This window comes from Pleurodeles waltl, chromosome 9 (assembly GCF_031143425.1).
Source record: "Pleurodeles waltl isolate 20211129_DDA chromosome 9, aPleWal1.hap1.20221129, whole genome shotgun sequence".
In the NCBI taxonomy this organism is placed as follows: domain Eukaryota; kingdom Metazoa; phylum Chordata; class Amphibia; order Caudata; family Salamandridae; genus Pleurodeles; species Pleurodeles waltl.
The window spans coordinates 987,235,718-987,250,083 of NC_090448.1; the positions used below are offsets into that span (position 1 = coordinate 987,235,718).

At 43.2% G+C, this 14,366-nt stretch overlaps 1 protein-coding gene across 3 annotated transcripts in view; it reads left to right on the forward strand.

Annotated features, from left to right (window-relative positions):
• Positions 1–14,366, forward strand: part of AREL1 (apoptosis resistant E3 ubiquitin protein ligase 1) — a 708,282-nt gene that overhangs the window by 162,249 nt on the left and 531,667 nt on the right. For all 3 annotated transcript variants that reach the window (XM_069208486.1, XM_069208484.1, XM_069208485.1), the window contains exons 8-9: positions 5,434–5,666; positions 8,165–8,242. In XM_069208486.1, coding sequence (XP_069064587.1) covers positions 5,434–5,666; positions 8,165–8,242 — 311 coding nt within the window. The remainder of the gene's footprint in view (positions 1–5,433; positions 5,667–8,164; positions 8,243–14,366) is intronic.

Genomic DNA, 14,366 nt, shown 5'->3' on the forward strand with positions numbered 1-14,366 from the left:
AGAGGCAATGAGTAAAGTATTTATGCAGAACTCATTAATAAAGTGACAACACAACGCAAACACAATGCCAAACCAATTTAGAAAACTAAAGTACATTTTAATAAATAAAATGACAAACAAAAATCCAATTAGTAGAACCAGATGTATGAGTTTTTAAAGATTTAGGTGAAAATAGCACAACAACCCACAAAGTGGTTATCTAGTCGTATTAGGCGAGGGGAAAACTTAAAAGTTCAGGCCCACAGCGATGAAGCGCAGGTTCGATAGAGGGACCAGGCTAATCTGGTTAAGTGTCCATGTGCAGCATTCTGTTCACATTGGCCGCAAGGAGGAGGCTGTTGGCTTGAGAAACAGGACAGGCTTTGCTGTGGTTGCTTCTGTAGCACAAGGAGTCTGTGTTCACTGAAGATTCAATGCTGCTGTCTATGTTAGTGTGAAGAGCAGGAGTCACTTGAGCTTTGCGTTGGTGGTTGTCGCAGACCGTCACTGTTGGCTTGAAGAGCAGATCCTGCTAGAGTTTCACGTTAGTGGTTGTCAAGGCCGGTTGATTTTTGGGGAAAAGTGGTCACTTTTGCAGTTGCGAGGAGCCCAAAACATCATATTTTCACCTTTTTCAGGAGGAGTTTGCACTGATTCCAGTGAAGAGCCCAGTACCTGGGGGCCAGGGTTCACTCCAGCAGAGGCCAACAGTAGTGCTCAGACAGGTCCAAGCAGGTCCAGTTGGTGCCGGACAGCTAGGCAGTTGCAGGGAGGCCTCTGAATTCTTGTTATGTCCCTATAGCTCAAACAGATTGTCAGCCAACTGATCCTTGAAGTCACTCTACAGGGATGGGGAAATTGTACTGCCAACCCCCAAAACATATGGATTTATGTTATCGACAAGAAGTTTTAATTACTGTTTTGTCTGCAGGACGAGTACGATTCCCTTTGCACTTCTACATCTGCAATCTGTTTACCATGCGCTTTTGTCTGTCGTTACAATAATTACTGCTAGCAGTATGAGAACTCTGGCACCCTTGTGCTGACAAATTATTATCAATATGAAAGGGGATCCATTAAGTGGTGAGAAATGTTTGATGTATTTGATAGAATGGAAGCTTGGGCTCGGATGTCAAGCTGTGATTAGTTGGACTTGGGGACTGAACTGTTCGGTGCCTGGAGAAAGGCTCCTTATGTGCAGAATTGGAGTGATGTCTATCAGTTTGCATTGTGCTGTGAGATAATAAGCCTGTAGGATAGTGGCTGTATGCAGGGTAGCTCTTTATAGCGCGTGATTGCAGCAAAACAACTGGCTTTTGCTTTTCCCTTGGACAGAGGGTCCATGATGGAAGCATATTAAGTGGTCTTACAAGCATTAAATTAGTAAAATTTGACATCTGTTGTTGCCAGAGTAACACAGTGCAACCTTGAGTCTGGTAGTAAGTTAGTAGGGTAGCTGAGGGCGGGGTTCAAACGGCACAAAACCTGTGACTAAGGCATTTTAGGGAAATTTTTGCCATCGCATGATCTTAGGGAAAGGATTAGCAGCTCAATTTCAAAATATTTTAGTTTAGCTGAAATTACAATTGTGGGACCGGATATTCAGGAGAGATTTTTCTCTGCATTTACGAATGTGTGTTTGTCTGTTCTGGAGAACATACCTTCTGCACCAAGATTGGCGGTCTTTGATATATTTTGCCAGGTGTTAAGGCACACCTTTTTTTAAACTAGATTTTGAACAAATCGTCAGTTGTTTATGGCTGCCTGTAGCTCATACCTACAGGAAAGATACAGACACAATTAAAGCAGGCAAATATGAGGCAAGTACCTTAATTCATTGAATGGGTGGGAGGGGCAAATATTAAGCCTCTGTTACTACCTGCCCTGTCCTATTCCCCTCTGAGCCATGCCCTTCTGAATAAGCACAAAATCTCACTGCAGCCCAGGCAGCGTGGTTTGATACCAAGGTCTGAACAACAGTTAAACTGCAGTGTCAAGTATGGATGTCTCTGTGACTTTCCTCTGGATCTCTGCAGCAGAGTATCCACTCCCCATACAGTGCTGGGAATCAAGTGCAATTAACATACTCTTTGTCTTGTGTTGACAAAGACTAAGTTCATTAATATCTTCAGGCTTAAAGAGTGGCATGATGTCATGAAATACCCCAGTTGAAGTTAGCACAACTCTTGAGTTACAATGTGTAGATCATTGAGTTCTAGTTTTTATTCACTTTGTATTTTAGCACTTGTACTCTTTCAGCTTTGCTAGGGAAAAAAACAGGACTAGATAAGCCAATCAAATTTCACTTCAGAGCTCTGATGCTTCTTTTTAAATTGCTAACTCAAGGCAAAAACTTATTTTTTAAGTATTGGTCACAGCCCGACAGCAGTATGAATTACAAGTGCACAGCACTGCTCTTGGGTAAGATAAAACAAAGGGGCACACGCAATGTGAAGTCCTCATTATTCATTGTTTCTAGGTGTCCACTATGAATCGCTGCATTGCTGCAGTAGTAAAGCACAATGAGTGAGCGTTGTTAAAAAGTCTACGGTTCATCTGCATGTTTTCAGTCTACAAACGTTGCTATACTTTTTCCCTAGCCTATAACATGAGCTATAAAATCAATGTGACATGATGTTGCTTTAGTTCTTTATGGTAGCAAGACATCTGCATGGGACCAGGTTGCAGATGGGGGAGGGCCAATCTGCTTATTTTCTCCCCTTAAGATGCTTGACATCTTTAGCCAGCCTTGAATCTTCTAAAACCTGCATTACTCTGTGTTCTGTGATTTTCTTAGCTCATTCTTGCAGTGCTAAAGTCAAAACTACCAGAATGTGACATGTTAAAAAACTAGGACTGGCTGAATGTGTCACACATGACCTAGAGCCACCTGGCAGATACGGCTGACGAGTGGATAGGTGCTTCACTAGACCGTGCAATTTTTCTTGGGTGGGTACTGGCACACTGATGGACATACATGAAGGCACAGTCCAAAGAGAGAATGAGTGTGTGTGTGGAGAAACTGTCATTGCTAAAGAGGCACAATAGGAGTACAATTGCATGGAAGACAGAAGAGAAATTCTTACGAGGAATAGAGTACATAGTGCTGGGAGATGGGGAAGAAAGTCTATGGAGGCAAGAGCAAAATCAACAGTGATATGAGCTAACTGAAAGTAATGACAGTCAGTAAGAGATCCTGAGAACTATGAAGCAGTTTCAGGGTACAGCAAACTGGAAGAAAGAGTGAGGAAAGATGGAAAATATCCGAGGTAAACAAGGAAGAAAGTGGCTGAGACGAAGCAAATGAGTTTTAAGGGAACCGAAGTAATATAGTGCTTGAAGGTGGACCAAATGAAAATGCCTGTAGGGGTTGAAGTGAGGGACCATGAGACAAGAGTGGAAAACAGTGAGTGTCCGAGTGATTCAACCGATAAATAAAAGTTTCCTGAGGAGGTGGAAAAGTAAAGTAGATCGGATATCAAAACTACCAAATCATTTTGGAAGTTTTAAAGATTATAGGATCGAGCTCATTTTTTAAGGCAATAGGTGTGACAAGTATATTTTATTGCACGATCTGTAGATTTCTGTAGTAGTCAGTCTTTGGACAGGCAGAGTTTAAAAAAATCCACACTGCTGCGCTCTGGGAAGTCTGGTGTAACAGACTAGATTATTGTGCAGTGTGGTTGTGAGACATCACAATGTAATAATGCCACACTCTCATTAGGTTTCATTAACCACACCCTTAGCCGAGTCTCAGGTAGCTGTGGCACAGAGCAGTCAAGCATAACCAAAGAAACAAGTGTAAGGCATTTAGAAGTACCAAAACAACAGATAATTAAAAAACGCAACACAAAATCATACTTCAATTTATCAAAATAAAGTGTATTTATAGCCTTAAATAGACATCAAAACTACAAACATCTACTGTGGGGAACCAAGGGTATGCTTCTTATCAGTCAGGAAAGGCTACTGAAGGTTTGGACAGCAAAAAGGTGACTTTCTAAAGTCACCTTTTTATTTAAAGTTACCCTAAATCCGATCTCAGCAATGACCCGGGCTTAATGTAACAATTTGATACCTTTGAGTAATCTGTGGTGGTCCCAAATGGAAGTTAGCACCTAGCACGATGGTTAGTGATATTCCATGTTAGCCAATGGGACAGCCGGCCTAGCTACAGTGAAAACGGTAATTTTTTGTTTTCACTGGTGGGCCACCACAACCTTTCCGACTTGAGGCTTTCTTATATTAGAAAGGAAGGGTTTGATCTGGCAAAAGGTATATTTTGCCATGTCGAGATGGGAGGATAAGAGGTGACCGACCAGGCCACAGAGACAGGAGAAGGATCACATTTTCATTTTGTCACAGCAGCAATGGCACAGTTAAGTGCTGCAGTCCACTGATAATCTCTATCTTACTACCCTGAGTACCTCGTTTACCCTTAAACTAGGGCTCTCTGTCAATCACAAACGTTGCACTGGGGCACACAGTTCATGTCGACATTGTAAGTTTATTGCTTTAAATAATTGGTATTTATCAGTTGGTGACCATTTGTTAGGATTGCATCCCATCTTTCTTGTTTTTTGGAAAGTGCTAATTTTTCTGATAATTTACACTTATGTTTTTAATTACTAGAGTTTATTACGTTTGTATCTTTTTACCATGCATTAATTGACTTATAGAAAATGCAGCAATTTTCCCCAGATGAAGAATGTGTAATCCAAAATGTATTGGGGTTCTTGGAGAAGAGTTAAAATGTTTATACCAAGAATTTCAGAAATTGTATTGTTTTTGCTTCAAATTGAGGAGTAATGATGAAATCGTAGTATGATCACTAATAAACAAAAGAAATTGAAGAATATTTCAGTATTTTTTTATATATAGAATGTGGCTATTGGATTATAATCTGGGCACATGTTTACATCTCTTGACAGAGCTCACTGGGAACTATTGTGTCTGTTGACCCAAAGCACATATATTGAGCTCACACCCGGCCCTTTGGAGAGAGGGCTCACCAGTGCAGCACTCACACAAACTGTGAAAGAATTCTCATCCAATTGGTTTATTTAATATTATTCATCGTGTACCTCAGGGACCCATAAGTTCCTGCATTCCTTTCTGTGACATACATCGTTGATCCTCCTAGTTCCAATGTGACATTTCAGTCTAACACATTCCTTAACGTGACTCCCCAAACCCATATGTGACATGTTCCTCTGCTGCTTCCCCTTCATCAATATGAAACATTGCTTTTATGTCAGCCTCTTCCCTGATATGATATCAACCCCTTCGAGCCTAGAAATAAAGCAATTCTTACTGTTATTAAGGTTTTTGGCAAGTTAGGTATTGCTCAGGTTGTATGAGTACTTCGTCCTCCATTTGTTTGTCTATTGGTTGGTCCAGGTGATGACAGTAGAACACACTAACGTAAGCACTTCCTTCCTTGCTTCCTCACAGAGAATGAAAAGAGTGCAGTGGAGCGCAATGTCTCTTCTTCAGGGGTTGGCATGTACTTTGATGCTTATCTATATTCTACGGCCAGCACAGCTAACTCTCAGTGGCAGCTCCCACCCATGCAGCGCCGTTTGTCTGTGGCTACAGAGGATGAGGATGAAGACTCTCCTTCTGACAGCTCAACCCCAGAAAAGGTCAAAAAACCTAAAAAGGTTTACTGCTACATCTCTCCAAAGGTAAAGAAGCAACATGTCTGGTGGTTTTTCTTTGACTGCAGTCTGTCCTTATAGCCACTGCCTATCGCTTCCCTAAGGGATGGCTGTAATCCTCCCCACTTCGGGCCCTTTTATTAATCGAACCTTATTTCCTCCCTCCTATCTGGCTTTGCTCTGGCAGTACCCCAGCCAGTTGAGTCTCAGTAAGACAATTCCTTTACCAAGCTTATCTTGAGCTCCCTATTTGCCTGGCCTCTCACATTTGTGCACTTCAAGGCTTGCAATGTGTGAGGCCTCACTGATATCCTCTCTGGGCGGCCTTTCTCTCAGATTTTCCTCTATCTGACATTTTTGACTAAGTCTTCTGACCAGGCTGTCTCTAAACTCCTCCTTCCCTTTATCATTCACATGGCTTGTCCCCCTTCTATAACCGGCTGGCTGTTCCTTCTTGCTGGACACTTTTGTTTCACCGCACGTTTCATTTCATTTCATTGCACTTTATTGCATTTATTGAGCACTCTCCTCATAGTGCAGTATAGAATCATGAAAGCCTTACAAGTTAATGTAAAAGAACAAGCACACACTTTGTCATCACTGTACTGGCGTGTGGCAAGTGTGAGGAAGCATATGGTGCTTAGAGAATGCATAGAAAATACTAAGAAGTCAAACAAATAAGGCGAAAACTAGTGAAAACGGTATTGTACAGATGGTTGATCAAGACGATAAAATTGAGAGGTAAAGAGCAAGTTGTGAGTTGGTTTGGAGGCGATGACAGTAGGGGAGATAGGGTACTGGCACAGCTGTGGATACATTTGAAGATGATACCCTGGAAATTAGATGAGACTTGTTGATAAGAAGAAAATAAGGTAGATAGTGATTTGAGACTGAAAAGAAGCAAGAATAGAAACAGGGAGGCTCAGAAGGAGATAAAAGCATTTGCCAGCATAAGCATACTAATTAGAATGAGAGTGTTTACAGCACAGGAAATTAAAAATGTACACAGTTTCCCAGTGTTGTAACGTTGGAAACTTCAAATGCTCGCAGTCCTGTAGATGTGTTTAAAGAAAGAGGGAAATAGGTCAGAATTTACACCTATATAACAAGGAGCAGTAGAGTAGGCAAACAATAAAGAAGGAAGCTAGAGGAGAGGTTACAGGAAAGAAGAGAGAGTTTTTTAGTTTTAGGTGGTTTAAGATTGAGAGAATAAGGCATCCATAGAGAGATAACGGTTAAAGATACAAAAAACAAAGTAAACAAGCATTTTCAATGCAACGGGTCTCGCATTTGTTCGAGTTAGAGCTATTACCATTGTAAAGCAAAAAAAACGCAGCGCGATCACTCTGCGTGGAAAATAAACAGATAAAGTAGTCTGGACTCCAGGCTGAAAACATCGAGCCTCGTATGTTTTTGGTACTTTACAGGTACTGTGTAGGTGGGCTAAACACCGGAAAAGGCATGACGTATGCATGCCTTTCACAAATGAAAGCAAGGGGATTTTAAAAGGCAAGCTCACTGTAAGTGACGGACGTGGCATGGGCGTGGTTTCAAGCCCAAAGAGAGATTACAGAATGGACGGAGCACTTAGTGCTCACCCATAAAAAGCAGGAAACTGAATAATGCAGTAAGGAAAAAAAATATTTAAAATGAAAGAGATTCATAAATGAAGTTAAATGGTAGGAAGGAGGACACCTGAACATAGGAAAAGATGTCCAGTGCAGCCCTCTACCCAAGAGTGGAAGGAGTATGCGAAAATCCGGAGTAGGAGGTGGTTAGAGCTTTAGAGTTCGTAGTGTTGGTGCTCTCACTGCTATACCTGTTCGTACATCGTTGTCTTCTCCCAGTTATCTCACTTAGGGCCACATGTACAAATTCTGTTTTTGCAATTCCTAAATAGCAAATCCTAAGAAATTGCTATTTAGGAAATGCAAAATGGAATGTACAAAAATAGAGATTTCCTAATAGTGATTCCTACAAAGTAGGAATTGCTATTAGGAAATTACTATTTAGGAAATGCTACACCATTTGTACCTATGGGCCTAAAGGCCTAATAGGAAATCACAAATTAGGAAATGCAAAACCAAGGGTGCCTATGGTCCTCTTTGGTGCATCCCCCAAAAAAAGTGGTGCACATGTAAAGCGCACACATGCCCTGGGGGCATGTGTGCTCCACATGGCACTTTAAAAAATGCATCTTGAGTTGATGGTAATAGCATTTCCTAAATGTCCATTTTGCATTTAGGGAATGCTTTGGAAATGGGCGTAGGAAAGCCTTTTAGGGAATCGCAAAATACGATTTATACTGGATAGAAATCTCATTTTGCATGGCGTTTAGGCCTTTGTACATGTGGAAAGCCAGTATTGCATTTTTTTTAATTGCGATTCGGTCCATTAAGAAATGCAATCTCCTTTCGTACATCTGGCCTGTACTTCTTTATCTGCCAGACTCCACTATGCTTCCCCTTTCTTTCTGGGATAACAGTTATTATGAATTATTAAATATATTTTCTGTCCTCCCACAGCAACTCTCTGTGAAGGAATTCTACTTGAAGATTATCCCCTGGCGACTTTTTACCTTCCGAGTGTGTCCTGGAACTAAGGTAGGCTACATCTGGGCATTTGAGTACCACCAACTGGTGACCAGTATTCACCACCACTGAATGTCAATTTAGGGTACCCAAAATGTACATTTGCCATATGTATCATGAGATATGTATCAGATGAAAAAAAAAAATGATAGTGAATTCCACACTACAAATAAACAATTGTATAATTACAGTTGTATACCAAACTCCTCTTAAGCCGCTCACTGCAGTTAACCTACAATATAACGCCATGGTCAATATTTATTAATTTAAATTAAATAAAACTCTCTTACTTCCAAAAATGTACATAGTATATACGTCTCATTGAGATAATATCAAAAAGGTAGCTAGGAAGGAAGCAGAGAGAAAGGATGTAGGGCAGGAAATATAGAAAAGAGAAAATCCAGCTGGGTGAAAAGGGATGAAGGGAGGGTATGAAAGGTAGGTAGTGTAAGGGGAACACCAAATCGAGCAGGCAATTTAAGCAATTTAAGCACATTTGATCTGCCTTCAGAGGTTAACCCCTTCGCTGCCAGGCCTTTTTCCCCTCCTGTGCCGAGCCTTTTTTTGGCTATTCGGGGCAGTTCGCGCCTAGGCCCTCATAACTTTTTCTCCACATAAGCTACCCATGCCAGATTTGCGTCCGTTTTTTCCAACATCCTAGGGATTCTAGTGGTACCCAGTTTGTTTGGGTTCCCCTGAAGGAGACCAAGAAAGTAGCCAAAATACAGCGAAAATTTGGGGTGGGGGTTCACAAAAATTGGAACAAATGGCTGCAGAAGAAGGCTTGTGTTTTTTTTCTCCCTGAAAATGGCATCAACAAAGGGTTTGCAGTGGTAAAATCACCATCTTCCCAGCTTTCTGGAACAGGGAGACTTGAATTAGAAAACCCACTTTTTCAACACAATTTTGACATTTAACTGGGACAACCCCATTTTTACTAAAAATATTTTAGCTTTCAGCCTCCTTTCAGTTAGTGACAGAAATGGGTGAGAAATCAGTGCTGGATCCCAGAAAGCTAAACATTTCTGAAAAGTAGACAACATTCTGAATTCAGCAAGGGGGCATTTGTGTAGATCCTACAAGTGTTTCCTACAGAAAATAACAGCTGAAATAAAAGAACATTAAAACTGAGGTGAAAAAAACAGCCATTTTTCTCCACGTTTTACTCTGTAACTTTTTCCTGCAATGTCAGATTTTTGAAAGCAATATACCGTTACGTCTGATTTACTCCTCTGGTTGTGGGGATATACAGGGCTTGTAGGTTCATCAAAAACCCGAGGTGCCCAGAGCCAATAAATGAGCTGCACCTTGCAATGGGTTTTCATTTTATACCGGGTATACAGCAATTAATTTGCTGAAATATAAAAAGTGAAAAATAGGTATCAAGAAAACCTTTGTATTTCCAAAATGGCCACAAGATAAGGTGTTGAGAAACAGTGGTTATTTGCACATCTCTGAATTCCGGGGTGTCCATACTACCATGTGAATTACAGGGCATTTCTCAAATAGATGTCTTTTTTTACACACTGTCTTACATTTGGAAGGAACAAATCTAGAGAAAGACAAAGGGCAATAACACTTGTTTTGCTATTCTGTGTTCCCCCACCTCTCCCGATAAAAATGGTACCTCACTTGCGTGGGTAGGGCTAATGCTCGCAACAGGAATCACAAAATGGACACATCACATTTTTACCTTGAAATCTGACATGTTCTTTGCAAAGTGCCTAGCTGTAGATTTTGGCCTCTAGCTCAGCCGGGACCTAGGGAAACATAGCAATCCTGCGCATTTTTGAAAACAAGACACCTAGGGGAATCCAAAATATGGTGACTTGTGGGGCTCTGACCAGGTTCTGTTATCCAGAATCCTTTGCCAACCTCAAAATTTGGCAAAAAAAAAAACACTTTTTCCTCTCATTTCAGTGACAGAAAGTTCTGGAATCAGAGAGGAGCCATACATTTCCTTCCACCCAGTGCTCCCCTAAGCCTTCGGATAAAAATGGTACCTCACTTGTGTGGGTAGGCCTAGCGCCCGCAACAGGAAAAGCCCCATAACACAACCTGGACACATCACATTTTCCCAAAGAAAACAAAGATTCTTTTTTGCTAAGTGCCTAGCTGTGGAGTTTGGCCTCTAGGTCATTTGGCACTTAGGGAAACCTAGCAAACCTGTGCAGTTTTGAAAACTAGACATCTAGGGGAATCCAAGATGGGATGACTTGTTGGGCTCTGACCAGGTTGTGTTACCCAGAATCCTTTGCAAACCTCAAACTTTGGCCCAAAAAGCACTTTTTCCTCTCATTTCGGTGACAGAAAGTTCTGGAATCTGAGAGGAGCCACACATTTTCTTCCACCCAGTGTTCCCCCAAGTCTCCCGATAAAAATGCTACCTCACTTTTGATGGTAGGCCTACTGCCCGCAAAAGGAAATGCCCCAAAACACTATCTGGACACATCAAAATTATCAAATGCAAAACTACTTGTTTTTGCTGGGGGGCACCTGCGTTTTTGGTCCTGGGCTCAGCAGCCATCTAGGGAAACCTACCAAATCCAGACATTTCTGAAAACTATACACCCGAGGGAGTCCAGGGAGGTGTGACTTGCGTGGATCCCCCAATGTTTTCTTACCCAGAATCCTCAGCAAACCTCAAATTTAGCCAAAAATCAAATTTTTCCCACATTTCTGTGTGGGATCACCACACCGGGACAAATTTCATACCACCCAACGTTCCCCTCATTTTCCTGGTAAAAATGATACTTCATTTGTGTAGGTGGGCCAAGTGCTTGTGACAGGGAAGAGCCAAAAACATGTTGACATTGAGGGGCAACCAAAGTGGGTCCAAAAGGGCAGTTTGAAAAAAAAACATTTTTAGGCTGACAAGTACAGCAGAATTTTTATCGGTATAGATGAGATAATGCTGGGTGGTAGGAATTTTGTGGATTCCTGAAGATTCTGGAAGGTTCCATCACAAAAATGTGGGGAAAATGTGTGATTTCCAGCAAAGTTGGAGATTTGCAGGGCATTGTGGGTAAGAAAATGGTGCGGTGTGCATGTGAAACACTCCACCCTGGAATCGCCCAGATGTTTATTTTTCAGATGTGTCTAGGTCTTGTGGATTTTTCTACATGGCAGCGTCCCAAAGTCCATAAAGTGCAGCCCTCACCATTCCAAGTAGGAGGATTTTGAGAGTTAGCCAAGCTCTCATGGCCCAAATGTAAAACCAAAACCCAAAAAAATCAAATGTCCTCTTGCTTGCCGTGGGATAAGATGTTTTAGTGTGCGGGGGAGAGCTGAAAGACTGTTACCCCCTTCAGTTGGGGTGGGGGCATAACCAGGCCCATACTGGTTGGTAGCCACCACCCCACTACTTTTTTAAAAATTGTTTTTATTCCCTGGCATCTAGTAGACTTTCTGCCCCCGGGATGTGGATCAGGGGTAATTGACCCATCTGCCCACTGGTGGGCAGAACAACTTTGGCCCCATTTATTTGGGGTGGGGGTATGGCCATACCGCCACCCTCTTATTTTGGAGAAAAAAACTTCCCTGGTCTGTAATGGGCTTTCTGCCCTCCCTTGGGGGCAGATGGGCCTTCAAAAAATAGGCCAATCTGCCCCCAAGGCCAACAGTAATGTGCCCCCATGGGGAGCGACCCTTAACCAAGGGGCTGCCCCCCTAAAGAAAACACACCTATACACACACACACCGATCCCTGGTGCCTAAGTGGCCGATCTGTCGGGGGGGGGGGGGCAGAAAAGGCCTTTAAAAAAAACTGCCCCCCTGGGGAACGATTCCTTTCCTTCCCTTTGAAGCCTCTCAGGCCCCCATCACATGATCGGAAGAGAAATGCTGAGCATTTCTTTTCCAATCCCAGCACGATGATGGGGAAGTGGCCTCTGATTAGGTCAGCGCGCAGTCACGTGCTGACGTCATCAGACGTCACTGGGGGAGTCGGGGTGGAAGGGGAAGGGCTTCCCCTTCCATCCCTGCCTTGGGTGGGGTGAGAGGGAAGCCCACAGAGGGAGCGCTAGCGCTCCCTCTGAGATCCAGGCCGAGGACGTAATGGTTACGTCCTTGGCACAGGAACACTGTGCCGGTGGACGTTACCATTACGTCCCTGAGACAGAAGGGGTTAATGAACTTGTACTTGCCGCTCACTGTCTCTCAACTAAATCCATGTACTCCTTCCATTGGTCACGTTTTGTTACTTGGTGTGCCAAGGAGAAAGTTGATCTGCTTAAGGTATCTTTACTTTTTCTATGAGTTTTGTGATTTCTTTTGAAAGGTAAAACCCTTAAATACCCCCTTCAGTATTGCTAGTTATTCTGTGTTTGCCTAGTCAGTCAATGTTATTTAAATCACCTATCGTTGTGAGGTATTGAAAGGGCTGGTGTATGAAGGTGGCTCTTTATGTGGTATATCAGTAACCAGATACACAGTGTAAGGAGTCCAGGTTTACCCTAATCAATGGACAGGGCTTGCTATGCAATCCCAAAGTGCTCTATTTGGAGGTAGTGTGGTCGAGCAGCCTTAGGCTTAACCCACAGTAGAGCAAGACATCCACAAATACATACCATGGTCAATAAAAGAGACACATGACTCAAAAAGGAGATCCACACCAATTTATAAAAATAGCAGGTATCTTTATATATGTTTAGGCATTAAAGAAAAATCATTCTGTTAAGTATGTTTTCAAATATAAATTCCTTTCACTTTTAAAAGTGAGCACAGCACAATTTCTGCAGTGTTATCCTACGGGAGGAAGAACAAGTTCTGCAAACAGGTAGAGTACAACAAATTACACCACCAATCTCTAGAAGTAAAGGTGAGTGGTGAGCAAGCTCCAAGGCAGCACCAACAGTACACCACCAGCAGCACAGGGGTGGCTGGGTGAAGGGTGCAAAACAGCATTGAGTGCCCAGTGCATTTCAATGGAGATCTGTCACTGCAAAAAGAGGCTGCAAGCTGTGGCCATGAAGCCAGTCGGGCTCAACCAACAGTGGGGAATGCTCCGGCACAGATAGACCTTTGACCCTCTTCCCCACAGCTGAGAGGCGACAGGTGCAGAGGTGTTTTAGGTGTCAGGTTTTCCTTACCTGAGAGGTAGGAGAGAAGCTGCGTGCAGAGGCTGCATGCGTCGTCTAGGAGTCCAGGAGGGGTGAAACCGGGGAACCTTGTTGGCACCGGTGGTCCACTTCAACTCGGGTCGGAGACGGCGGTTGCAGTGGTGATTTCAGGTGTCAGGTTTTGGCAGATCCGGAGGCTTCAGAGTCTCTTATTTGGAGTTTGCTGGAGAACAGGTCCACTGTTCACGAAAAGTCTTGAGTCTTTTTCAAAGGCAGGCAGTCCTCCCTGGTTTCTGGAGACACAGCTGCAGGACGAGTTGACTTTGGTGCAGGTTTCGATGAAGGATGCAGACAGGCCGGCAGGGTTGGTACCAGGTCCGCTGCTGCTTTTATTTTCTTCTACTTCCACTGCTCTTCGGGGTCCTTGGGCTTCTTAGCTCATCAGGATCTGCTTCTCTGGTGCCAGGGGTTCCCCTAAATTCTGAATTGAGGGGAGTTTCATGCAGTGTAGGGTAGTAGCCAATGAGCTACTTACCCTTGGGGTCACTAGACCCCCTACCTGACCACTTCCTGTTGGAAGTGGGCATAACCCTGTCTTAGAGTTCCTATATCTGACAACACCAAGATGGCAGATTCTGAAATGTAGTGTCCACATCAGGCAGCTCACCTTAGGGGTGGAACTAACCTGAGGGTTGACACACCTCTCTGAACTTGAAATTTCCCACCTGTCCAAGTGCCAAATGGGCCCTGTGGGTCGGCATTTCCCTTGTGAGGGAAGCCAGATCTGCATACCAAGGGTGATGGGCTTCATTGAAGCTCCCCGCCTTGGAATGTAGATTTGCTGGTCAACATGCTAGGTGGGGGTGTGTAACACCCCTCCCAGAGCAGGCTTAGGGTTTTACCCCCCCAAGATCCAAGGTTCTCACCTTAGAGGGTCAGGCTCTTGTGTGGTGGTGGGAGGCTAGCTCACACTAGTCAGCGAGCACACCAGAGGCTAGTATGTTTTCACGGGGCACCTCTAAGGTCTCCTCTTGGTGCATGTATTGATAAATCCATCATTGGAATCGGTGTGGGCT